The sequence below is a fragment of the Pleurodeles waltl genome, chromosome 4_1 (genome assembly GCF_031143425.1).
Source record: "Pleurodeles waltl isolate 20211129_DDA chromosome 4_1, aPleWal1.hap1.20221129, whole genome shotgun sequence".
Taxonomy (NCBI): Eukaryota; Metazoa; Chordata; class Amphibia; order Caudata; family Salamandridae; genus Pleurodeles; species Pleurodeles waltl.
The window spans coordinates 702737304-702750516 of record NC_090442.1 but is presented as its reverse complement, the minus strand read 5'-3'; the positions used below and the strand labels follow the sequence as shown (position 1 = coordinate 702750516).

Here is a 13213-nt window from a genome sequence, read left to right as displayed (position 1 = left end):
CGGCCTTAAGGCGGCCGCCCGCCTGCCCAGCGGGAAACTCAGAATGCCGGCCGCGGTCTTCAGACCGCGGTGCGGTATTCCTGCGGCGCAACTTTGGCGGGCGGCCTCCGCCGCCCGTCAAAGTTGTAATGAGGGCCATAATATCTTATAGTGATTTCATGACTCAGTGCTTCATGAGTATTACATAATTACTACCTTGAGAAGTTTTATTATCAGAGTACCAAAGTGGCCTCATCTCATGACTCACCATGTGATGGCCATTAATTGTTCAATTAAAGATAAATAACTCATACCTAAGTAATCTAACCAATTTAATGTCAATCTTCCCACTTGGATATTTCATGTGTCTCTGCGTTACAGACTCCTAAGGTCAGTGGGCTGAGGGCATTCACTAAAGCAGTGTGTGAATAGAATTCGACAGCATGGTTCTTGATGGATATTTCCTCACTTTCTTTCAAAAGGATACAGAGTATAGACCAGACTTCTCCGAGGGGCAGTTTGTGAGCTACTGGTAGCCCTCCAGCTACCTTTAAGTCACTCTCCTGTGTGCAGCCCAGCCTACTAAATTAGAGGTTTTTGTTAGGTTGGTTTAATCGATGGATAACAAAATTTAAAGCATGTATTTGAAACAAAAATGTGCGTATTTACAGAACATTTAAGCTGATGTTTGGGGAAAAATGTTTGAGTATTCAATTTGTATTTAAAGCTGGTATTTCAGTGATTAATCATGAGGGGAGACTTGTTACTAACATTATTACCTAGATGCCTAGAACTGACAAAAACCTTTTTACAGAACTGTTTGCAACCCTCCCTATGCACTTATCCGACCACTGTTGGTAATCTTGCACAGTGTGGTCACTAAGGGAATCTTGTCTGATGTGGTCACCATTACAACATTGATACTAATCGCTTGGGGTGATTTTCTTTGAACAAAAGTCGTTCATACTGCTGAAAAGGCTGGAGACCCCTGGTATAGACATTTGCATCTGCATTTTCATCATTTTAAAGTCTCTATTCTGCACAGAAGTCTAATGCTATTTATTGATTATGTCAATGCCCATAATTTTAGCAATAACATCTAAAGGTTCATTATTTGTGTTCATGTTTTATAAACGTTCGGAAAACAAATTAAAAACACACAAAAACTCTATCAACACTATACCAATCATCATGTCAAATACAACTTACGACCACAACAGTTGAATAAAAGTGCAACACGTTTAAGAGATTACTTTTGAGATTGTCATGTGTACTACAAGCTGGAAATGCCATGTTAATATCTAGCATGTGCTGAATTTCGACTATGAATAATTATTTCACAAGTCCAACCATAACTTCCCACAGTTTTTGTGCAACAGAATCACCCATGGCCTTAGGCAACAGTTCCTCTATTTTGCAATCCCGAACATGCAAGCCTGATATGAAATGAAGCTAAATAAATCAAAGTCTGCGCTCCTTCTAAAGAACTCTTGAAGAAGATCCATGACACCAAACTGAAAAAGGGTTTGGTTAGTAAGGGAATGTTGATATGCCTGCCTAGATTTGTTTTAACAATCCCGAGACGTAAAGCATTTACATTGACCCCTGTACTTTCCAGGCACCTGGCTAGTTCCCTGGTAAATAATATATTGGCCAACGCTCTTATTGTAGTTTATCTCACTGTCCAAGCCCTCAAAGTTGATGTCTCCATATCTGTACAGATTGGAGGAACAAACAGCAATCCTTCTTGGGGCTGATTTTTTCAGGAGGCCAAGGAGAAGTTGAGTGAGCCGGAAGTGACCAGGTGGTTAACACCAAACTGCATCTCACAGCCATATTCAGTCTTCATGTACGGACACCAGAATATCCCTGCACTGTTGTTCAGCACATCCAGCCTGGGTTCGTCCTGCATCGCCCCATGACAGAAATGCTGTACAGAGCTCAGAGAGGCCAGATCCAGATGTCAGATGGCATCTCCTCGAGCTCAGCATCAAAAGGTGATAGCACTGCCAATTCACAATGGACATGACAAGAATAGTACAGCAGATGGCCAAGAAAGGGAAACACATTCTTGCCAAGGTATAACATTTAGGAACAGCTCGGCCTGGGAAAGGAAGTTGCATGGATACACATTTATTAAAACATTTCCAAAGAAACACATTGCAGTGAAACGTGAATTTAGCTAAATATTCAACGCAAGCGGCACTAAACAGCATTCTCGTAATCTGCTTCTCTGAGGAGTGCACTTCTCTGCCCCCTCCCTCCCCCCCCCACCACCACCATTCCACAACTGCAGTGGGTTATAATGGGCAATTTTCATTGTCGTTTTCTGTCCCGTATCTCTTTCAGCTCATTTGTGTATAATGTATCTCAGTGAGTAGGAGGATGTCAAAATGTTCCTCCGTTTACTGAAAATCTTTGTAAATGAAGCTTTTCTCTTTCCTTCACCCCAGTTTGCTGATTAGCCATGTAGATCGACGTGAGTTGGAAACAACGTTTTATGAGTCAGAGTTTTTGTAGTTTCTGTCGACTACATTCAGTACTTTTACAAGTGTTTTCGCAGCACATTTAAATGTCACCTCACAGTTATAATGTATCTCTGTTCATTTTATTTTAGTTCCTGGTGTATTTCTCAAACAGGTATCTAAGTAGTTTATTTTTGTATCAATGTCAAAATAATAAAAACACTTAATTTCTTACACTTCCGTCAAATATCGCCATCTTTCTAAGGGCTGCATCTCACTCCACTTCCAGGCGCTTTCACCGTGCTTGATTTTTCCTTAGTGCATGCAAGGAGTGGATTCAGTAGACAAAGGAGTGGCGTTCACTTCTGCCTCTTTCTTACCAGTGCCTCACAAATTAACTCCGAAACGTCTGCCACAGCCAAAAACCCTCACGGAAACAAAAGTGCACTGTGGCAGGAATGCAAAGTGAATTTTCTAGGAAGTGACTCAACAGGTGTGAAAGTTTCTGGAAAACAAGACTTACAGCTGGCAAGCCATACACAGTTACCCGCGCCAATTAAATTACTGCATTGCCAAGAACATGACATTTTCATACCGCTTATGTTAATCAATAGGATAAATGTCACCCTTTAAAATAAAATGCAAAAACTTTGTACACTAGCCATATTCCGCAGCTTAGAAGGCTATTTTCACAAATTACAAAGAACTGTGCAGACACATATGCCATGCATACTCTGGAAATGTATGCGTTGCATAAACATCTGTAATTTGAAGGGAGACATGGTTGTCTGCACTGGTGGAAAACCTGTTGATCAGGGACAGAAAATCCACCACTGAGGATTTTGTTTTTTGTTAACAAAGTTCGGAGTGTCCAGATGGAATTACACCAAAAGGAGGAATGAAGACCCGAAAATGGGAACATTAAGTGACTCAACAGGAGGTTGCTGATAACCTACTATACATTTCATATACTCCTACAAATGAAGATAACAGCCTTAAGATTCTGATTCACAAAGCCAGTGACCTATACCTACTGAAATACTAATGAAATCCTAGCTAACAGTAGCTTTCAACTACTTAGTAATGAAATAAGTCCTAGACTACACATAGGTAAGGTTCTAGAACAAACAGGTATCAGAAACATGCCACTCCCGTGTCTCAGTGCCTACAATCCACAACAGTCTTCCAATCACATTTCATTAAATGTTGACGAACCTAAATGCAAATCTTTAAAGCAACTACCAAGCAAAACATACTAAACATTGAACAAATGTATAACACTCGAGCCATCTATTGACAGCAGCTTCACTGCATTGCGTCTTGGAATAATCCACGCAGGTTAATGATCTGACGGTTGCCTAAGCCATTATGTTTCTTTTTTACATAATTGGTAGTACCAGGAGTCATTGTTGTAAGAGATTGGAATATTAGTTGAGGGGGTGTGAATCCACCTCAAATAGTAAACACAATCCTTGTTAGAGTGAGCCACAAAAGTCACTAAATAAACTTATGTCTTCTGGATCCTTGGTACAAAGCAGTTATCCTTGGTACAAAGCAGTCAAGCTTAGCTAATGTGTAAAGTATTTATGAAGTACTCAAATAGTAAAAGTGAAAACACAACACAAGAAAAATCACAAACAAATTTAGAAAAGGGCAAGGACGGCATCAAAGCATGAAATAGCCTCTGATTGAGGTTTTGGTGATGCCATTGACATTTGGTGGGAAAGCACAGAGCAGGAGGAATTTGAATTTGGCTCCCAGAGAAGGTCCTTCCCTGGCTGGATACTCTTTGCACCTCTGACCCAGTGGAGGTTTCTACCTTCGAACGTAGCCACTTTTTTCCCAGCTCAGATTCTTCTAGCGGGGTAAGGCTACAAGCTGTAGTTGAAAAAAAGCTCCAGAAGGCCTAGCACCTTCTCCGCAAGGTCCTCCTGGGTCATTTCTGCTGCTGTGGTGAAGAAAATAGCAGCAGCAACCCAAGTCTTTGACAGAGAAGCAATGCACTTGCGTCGCATCGGCATTAAGTTGGTCCTGGTCACTTATCAGTTCTCATAGCAAAAAGTTTGCAAAAAGTTTCAGAGTCCAAGGTTTCAGGAAACTTCAGGAGGAGCACAATGTGACACTAACCAAGGGTACAGGACCTTATGGACAGTACGTAGGGTCAAGACTCACTCCAGCAGAGACCAGTTGATGTGTCTGAGCAGGTCCAGTTGGAACTCTTCAGTTAGGAGTTCGGGAATAGGGCTCTTGGAGTTGCTGTATCCCTGTGACTCAAACAGGTGGTCAACCTTATGACCTTTGGAGTCCACTTCTTTGTCCTGGGTACAAGAGAAAGAGCTGGACCAGTCTTCAAGGCTCCACCGAGGGCACAGACAGCAGATCCAGTCCTCTTCTGTTCTTCCACAGGTCCAGATGTTATCTGAAGAGGGTACTGTGAATGCCATATTTATGCCCACTGCCTACCTATGTGTGGTGGAAATTCCTGGCCACTCCCTAACCAATGAGTTAAAAGTTCCCAGTGGTGACCCTACTCACTTTTGGATCACTTTCTGTGTGTTATCCTGTAAACTATGTAAACACAATGCCCTTCTCTATGTACATCCAACATGGCAAATCCTTCTTCCCTGGTCAGAGCTGCCCACCCAGAGGTGAGGAAACAATAATGGGCATTCCCTCCCTTATGGTCACTTCAAAACAGTACTGGGCAGCTCTTCTCTCCCACTGATTTGGAGCCAAGCTGAATATGAAGACACGGGGTAGTAGGCCTAGGTGTGATCTACATCTGTCAGTGATAATGTAGGCAGTCTTTGAGGTTCAGGAGGGAGATGGGCACAGATCCCAGGTCATCCTTCTCAAGGCAGAAAAACATCTCTCCACACCCAAGCTTTTTATCTTCTGTCCGAGAGAAATGCACATAAGACTGCAGGAGAGCAATTAAAAGTCAGATAACACTGGCAGGAAGTCACATTCAGCTTAGGGAAAGAAATGACGGCCTTCTAAAGTGCCATTACTAAAAAAGTAATTTACAATTCATCTTGCCCATTAAGATGCATTTTAAATTACTATTAAAATGAGTCCTTAAATCATGATTTTAATTGCTCTCAACCTGAAATTAAGCAATATAAAGTGTTATACTGTAACCAAGTGTTATCCTATGGACGGCTAGAGCCTTTCCACAGAGAAGTGACTTTGGAAGTGTTTCACTTCCAGGACATATAAAACATTATTATATTACAATATGAAGTTCATAATAAGTTAGGAACCATTGTATGACTGAACTCCCATCTCCTTATCTGTGCAGGAACCAGTAGGAGTGGTGTTCTGTATTGAGATATCAATACATGTTATTTCGCTGAAATGAGCAGGAATTTCTGTGGGAAAATGGTATATTAATGGATGGTCCATCCAAATGTAAAGTGAAATAATACATACCTTTTTGTAGAAAAAAATCAAGACTGGCATTTAGAGCCTAAAATGTAATTGAATAAACATACTTGCATATGAGAGCATTATTCTTAGGAAGAGGACATGTATAACTGTGTTGTATTTCATAATAAAGGGGAATGCATACCTTGTTGAGGTAGAGAAAAGGGCAGAATAGCTCAGACAGGGATACGTTTCTGCATTACAGTTGATTTCTAAAAAGTGTGTAAGGATTGATGGTAAGCATGACTTAGCAGGAACTGCAAGGCGAGTTCATGGACTCTAGGGGGCATATTTTGAGAATCTCCAGTATACAAAAAATGGCATGGTTCTATCATCTCGTGTTTTCGATCTGCTTGATCCTGCTGGCGTTCTCAGGTGGGGTTGAGCATAGAGATAATTATTGGTCTGCAGGGAGGGAGCGCAGTGACGTGAGCACTCCGGGTTGCTGAAAAATGTAGTTTAGCCTGGATGTGAAAAAGTTAAACTGAATTTCAATCACTAAGGCAGTTATAGAGTAACTGATGTTTAAACATGCTCACAATTTCAGAAAATGATTTGAAAATCTGGATTGGAAGGTGTGATTTCTTGTATTGAGTTGCAAGCATTCAGCAGAAGAAGACAAAATCTGGCTAGATTTTGGTCAAACAGGAATGGTAAGTCATATTGGTGCAAGGCTTAGTGTGTTAGTCATTTGTTGTAGAGCAATGTATGATTAAAGACATTAAATGTTGTGAATCTCTGAGATTTCCTTAAGACCAGGTGTTACCATGTTGAATGGCACGATTAAGCTCACTTCTTTCTGTAGCATACATGCCAATACACCTGATTAAAGAGGCAAACTCCAGATTTTTTATACCAAAAATTGCTTTATTTTATGTGTCTCCCGTCTGAAACTGCCTTAGTCTCAATAGAAGTCAATGGGGAAAGTACATCCCAATAATTATGTTTTCAAAAGGTCCCACTTTGTTGTTCTAAAACGTTGGCATGTATGCTGGAATAATATTGTTTCTATTTAGTCTCTTCTTAGATTCAGGTTAATCACTTCAAAGACGGTCTGACTCCGTGGTTCTTCAAACTTTGACTGCAGTGGATCACTTTGGATTTATTCCTGAAATCCAGAGACCCCCGCTGAGTCGTTAGTAGACACCTGGGACTCCCTGCCTAAGCAATTTCTATTATTTAAACCTCAAATCAATACACAACAAACAAAAACCTGTATACACCAAACAAATGGTAATGTGTTGGAATATTTAGTTTAATTCACAATCTAATTTGGAAAAGATTTTAGCTGTCTAAGGTGAAAAGGAACAGCCCAAAGCAATGCCTTTCAGTTGCAAATATTATTTGTTGTTGAAAAGGTAAACTATCTTCTTAAGGGAAGTTGTGTCTTGAGCTAGAATGCCCTGGACGTAACAGAACTGTATCTTGAACAAAGAGAAGGACCATACTCGGTGCCAATCACACAAAGACTTCACGTTACTGCTCAGAAGGCACTTTTCTAAAGTTGTTTCTACGGTCATTTTAATGTAAACATTTGGTATCATCGGTTAAGGGAGAAATTACAAGTGGTCCCTAAATTCAACAAATTAATTGGAGAATAGCTTTCCCCTGAATCGAACACTGCTGGAGCACACTGATTTTTGTAGCAGTCCTGAATCCTGGCGTCCTTTCCTGCTTCTTGACAGAACAGGAGGGAAGCTGTTGTTGGGTTCCTGAAACTTCATTAGGGAGGAACAGGTGTACCTGAGCTGCATCAGCCAACTACTCACATAAGCACCCCAGAGAATGGGACGATCTTACTTGCTCGATGTGTTAGCTCTTATGGAATCCAATAATCTGGAGGTCTGTGGGTGACTTTATAGATATGACATTCATGGTAAAAGAGACGTAGAAAGAGAAATCCAGGAATCCTCTGAATAGTGGCGTGCTGGGTGCATTTTGCAGACCAACTAACTTTCCACAGAAAACAGAGAGGGACTTGTACCTGAAAATACATGTGGGTATTGAGGGAATTTATGTCTATGAAATTATGTACATCTCTTGGCCTGTATCATGTACTGCCTGATTAGAAACCTTAACTCTTAAAGAACTAAAGCTGCTCTGACATTCTTTCGAAGATCAGGGCACTGATTATATATCTGATTTAGATGCAGCCTCAACAGCCTGCCTCAGAATCATCCCCGGCCAATTGCCAAAGTGCTAATCAGTCTGTTCACTAGAGAATGGAGCAATGCAACGTGTACAAAAAGAGAACTAACTGTGAAGACACTCTAGTGAATATTGAAGGGAAAGCTGCATTGCCCATTCCATCATGGTTGTACAGGGCATGAAGTTCAATAACCATGAGTGCTTCTGAGCTCACTTTGTGGCCTGTCAGTGGAAGGATTGAAACCAGGCTGGGGTGAGTCAACATTCCTAATGTCCATGCATTGAGTATTATTTACAGGGTTAAAATGAACAACTGTGATTTACATACGTCGATTTGTATGGTGCACCATATCACTCTGAGAGTATCCTGTGCTATGAAATTAACACAAACTTCCAAAAGTAAGCACTCAAGCACTAACTGTTACTATTATTAAACATGAGCCGCAGCCTTCCATTACAAAGTCAAATATGTGTGATTTCATGCTGTCTGACGGAATTAAATGTGCAATACATTTAAAGTATTAATTTTAATATTTTAAAATCCACCCTCTGAACCATAATACATATTGCTCACCTGAATCTAGAGGTTCTTTGTTTCCGTTGGCGGGAATATGTGGCTTCTCCAGTGACTGATTCCCAGAATCCGGCATGCTGGAAATCAAGGACATCTTGGTCTCTGTTCCTTGGCAGGAATGTGTCCTATTTCATCGTGCAGTGTGTAGCCTCTGGAGAAATGAACAAAACATGCAATGGTGACATTAAATGTAGTGATGATGCTGCAATTCCCCATAGCCATTTGAGACCAGTTGGAGCTGTGTGATTATTTCTGAATGCCTGGATCATCAATCTACATTTCACTGGGAACAATAGACAACGAAGAAGTTATCACCACCTATGCCACCTGTTGTATTCATAACAGCGCCCTTTACGGTTCTTCCTTTCTGTGAATATCAAACAGCGCACCTTACATGCGTGGATGTAGATGCTAGATACTCAGTGGCATGATTCAAATTAAAATGGCGCCTATGCAATATCGATTAATGGCATCAAGATATAGGCTGGGCTTGGCATCTGGGCACATAGCGATTGCCACATGAGACTGTGACCTACAAGGCTACATTTCCGGTGGAATGGGCTGCCCTGCCTGTCTCTGCCCAGTACTTATGACCTGCCCAGCTGCTGCTCGATCACTATACCCTTCCTTATGTTCCAGCTGCAACGCTGTAGAGTGCATGTGTGTAATATGTTACAGAAGCTGTTTTTCAGAGTGGCATCTTGTGTCACTAGTCATGGTGATGACATGGGCCGCTGGTCTGAGATGATTATGTGCAGAGAATGGGGAACGGGAGTTCAAAGAAAGGGAATATCTTCACAGTAGTCCTTTCCTTACTGAGGCCATATACAAACCTGCTTCGTAACCCTACTACATGACCGAAGGCCCAAGTATGTCTCATCTTCATTAACTTATGTTCTAGACGCAAAGAAATAAACCAATCTAATGCCACTCTAACTAGGGCAAGGTTTCAGAAAACACAAGGGCTGAACACCCGACTCAAATACTTCTAAGTCTTGTCTAGCACAGTGAAAGTCTGTATGTTGCCCAAAATGTTGTTTAAAACATGTCCCCAAACAAGCTGCCCTCTGCATCAGCACCAATTTTTTTTTTGCACGCCGTATCTGCAGGTTTTACGTCAACCTTTACTGCATCATTCCATTGACAGAGTAATATTTCCATTCCCCAGTAAACACCCTTTAAACAGAAACATTGTCTTTTCCGTCACTTCCAATATCTGTGCAATTGTCCTGGTATGCCCTATTTCCCTTATTAATCTATTTTTTTGGGTATTGTCTGATTTTTTTTTTGCAAAATCCACAATGGAAGGCAGTAGCATACAGTCTCCAGACCAAGAATGTCCTATGATACTGGGGTAAAGTAGGGGGTCCCCCAGAGCATTTAAAATAACTGCAGATCTAGAAATTGATACAGTATCGTTTAGTGATACTCTGCATTCTTGTAGGACCTTTCCCAATATGTTTAAGGGCTTACGGACCAAGTGCCCAAGTCCTGCAACAGTGGCTGCAGCATTTTTCTCTGATGCTGGGGCCAGCCAATCGGATGGTTTTGGAACTACAGGCCGGGTACCGAGGTACTGAGACTGTGAATAAGGGAAAAAAAAACTCCCTCAACCAATCAGAAATGGCTATTTTTTTCCATTATTTACGGATTAACAGATTAACACTAAATCAACAAACGCATATTTTCTGAGTAGAGCTCCAACGATGGCAAATTTCAAATAATTTCATGCAGACATTTTTTCTGTATCAGAAACCAAGGTTTCCTATTGAGACCCCTTTTTGCTTCGCCCCTGCTGATGGATCAGTACAAAACTTTCCATGAAGGAGCCAAAGTGGATAAACTTATTTTGTTAAAAGTTTCCTGCAAGTTCATCAAATGGTCGCATGGTTTTCTCATCCATAATTTCAATGCAAAGTTTACAATGATATTATCATTGATGTCATAGAACAGGTAAAATGTTGGGTAATTAGCATTGCATGGCGAGGGCATGAGTTATAGTTACCTTATGGCCCAAGTTATACTTGAGATAACTAACTAGGGAATTTCTGTGTTTTTTTCAGCTCAAAATTCTAAGGCGTTACTGAACATTTCACTTTACTATAACATTACTATATCCTTTATTGTTTTTAAGTGAATTTCTACGTTTCTATTTAAACATGAAGCAATATTTTGTTACAATACATAATGCCACCTTACACCATGGGGCTAGGACCTGCTTCAACCCAACCGCATGCAGCCAACCCCATGCTGTGCGGTTGTTGATATGATATATATATATCACCCACTGGCAGTCGCCACTAGGTGGCTATGGTTATATAATTAGGATTGTGGTTCCATAAGAAATGCATTTTGTGTTGCTAATAACTTTGGTGCAGTTTGACGAATCTTCACAAAACCTTCCAAAGTGCTCTTTTTCACCTACTTTGCTCATGGATTTGGAGTGATCTGTCAAGTAGGGGTCAAAATAAAAGGGAAGGGGGCACAAGGCATGTTTGCCTTATTCACTTTCCCATGGGAACTTTTAATACAGTCTGTTAGACTTTTCATCCTTGGCGTAGTCTCCCTTAACTTTTTGCCTCTGTTCCCCAGTTTGTTGATGTGTGCTGGACTCTGTTTTTGCTGTTTTTGTTACTCTGGACACTTTACCACTGCTAACCAGTGATAAAGTACAAGTGCTCCTATACAAAATGTGTATGTAATTGGTTTATCCATGATTGGCATATTTGATTTACTAGTAACTCCCAAGTAAAGTGCACTACAGGTGCCCAGGGTTTATAAATCAAATGCTACTAGTGGGCCTGCAGCACTGGTTGTGCCACCCACATTAGTAGCTCTGTAATCATGTCTCAGACCTGCCACTGCAGTGTCTGTGTGTGCAGTTTTAACTGTAAATTCAACTTGGCAAGTGTACCCACTTGCCTGGCCTAAACCTTCCCTTTTCTTACATGTAAGACACCCCTAAGGTAGGCCCTAGGTAGCCCCAAGGGCAGGGTGCAGTGTATGGTTAAGGTAGGACATATAGGGGGTCATTACGACCTCAGCGGTCATGCAAAAAGACCGCCGAGGCCGCAGGAGCCAGAATACCGCCATTGCCGGCGGTATTCCTGGCTCCCTATTATGACATTTCCGCTGGGCCAGCGGACGGTAACAGTGTTACCGTCCGCTGGCCCAGCGGAAATGTCACATCAACATTGCTGCCGGCTCGTAATAGAGCCGGCGGTAATGCTGATGTGCAGCGGGTACAGTAGCATCCGTTGCGCATTTCACTGCCGAAATGCACGACGGGGCTATGCCTGGGGGCCCCTGCACTGCCCATGCCAAGAGCATAGGCAGTGCAGGGGCCCCCAGGGGCACCCCAAGTCCCCTTACCGCCAGCCTTTCCATGGCGGTGTTTTCTGCCACGGACAGGCTGGCGGTCGGGGACTCTGCCCTGGGGATTATGACCGCCAGTAAATTGGAGGGGCCGGCGGTATGGCCGTGGCTATTCCGCCACGGTCATAATTGCTGGCGGAACACCGCCAGCCTGTTGGCGGTGTTACCGCTACCTTACCGCCGGCCGCCAGGGTCGTAATGACCCCCATAGTAATGTGTTTTATATGTCCTGACTGTGAAATATTGCTAAATTCGTTTTTCACTGTTGCAAGGCCTGTCCCTCTCATAGGTTAACATGGGGGCTACCTTTAAATCTGATTAAAGTGTAGATTCCCCTTGGGAGCAGATAGACATGTGGAGTTTGGGGTCTCTGAGCTCACAATTTAAAAATACATCTTTTAGTAAAGTTTATTTTAAGATTGTGTGTTCGAAAATGCCACTTTTGGAATGTGAGCATTTTCTTGCTTAAACCATTTCCGTGACTCTGCCTGTTTGTGAATTCCCTGTCTGGGTCAGTTTGACAGTTGGGCTGGTTGCACCTCTCACTAGACAGTAATACAAAGGGAACTGGGGTGTAGTCTGCATTTCCTGATGAGCCATCTGTGACAGGATGGAGGGGAGGAGTAGTACCTCACACCTGAAAGGGCTGTGCCTGCCCTCACACAATGCAGTCTCCAACCCCCTGGTGTGTGTCTGGGGCCTGGCCTGGCCTGGGCAATGCAGGATTTCACAATCAAGAGAGACTTTGCTTTGAAGTAAGCCTACTTCAAAGGGCAAAATGGGTATAAGAAGGACACCCAAAACCACAGACTTTAGAACACTTCTGGAAACCAAGAGAAGAGCTCTGCCTGGAGAAGAGCTGAAGAGCTGAGGAATAAGACCTATCCTGCAGTTACTGCTTCTGCCTGTGCTAGATGACAAAGACTGGACTTTGTGTTGCCTTCCTTCTTGTGAAGAACTCTCCAAGGGCTTGATTTAGAGCTTGCCTCCAGTTATTTGAAGTCTCAGGGACAGCAAAGACTTCTCTCTGCCAGCACCTGGAGCCTCTGCTGAGACTCCTACTCTGCCAAGTGGTGCCCATCCAGTTCCTGGGGCCCGAAAGGAGAAGCTGGCAGGACAAGAGTGATAAATCCACGCACAGACCACCGTGCGGGAAAGAGATCGATGTGACTCCCATCTGCGGCTGGAAAATCAATGTGCCGCCGGCTTCCCGGCTGAAAATCAACACTCACCTGCAACACGACCG

The 13213-nt window shown here is 42.4% G+C and overlaps 1 protein-coding gene and 1 pseudogene across 3 annotated transcripts in view; both read right to left on the bottom strand.

The window, feature by feature from the left end:
• Nucleotides 1–13213, bottom strand: part of SFMBT2 (Scm like with four mbt domains 2) — an 872139-nt gene that overhangs the window by 658694 nt on the left and 200232 nt on the right. For all 3 annotated transcript variants that reach the window (XM_069229268.1, XM_069229271.1, XM_069229269.1), the window contains exon 2: nucleotides 8593–8743. In XM_069229268.1, coding sequence (XP_069085369.1) covers nucleotides 8593–8686 — 94 coding nt within the window. In that variant the 5' untranslated portion in view covers nucleotides 8687–8743. The remainder of the gene's footprint in view (nucleotides 1–8592; nucleotides 8744–13213) is intronic.
• LOC138288387 (retinol dehydrogenase 14 pseudogene) lies at nucleotides 1312–1942 on the bottom strand (annotated as a pseudogene).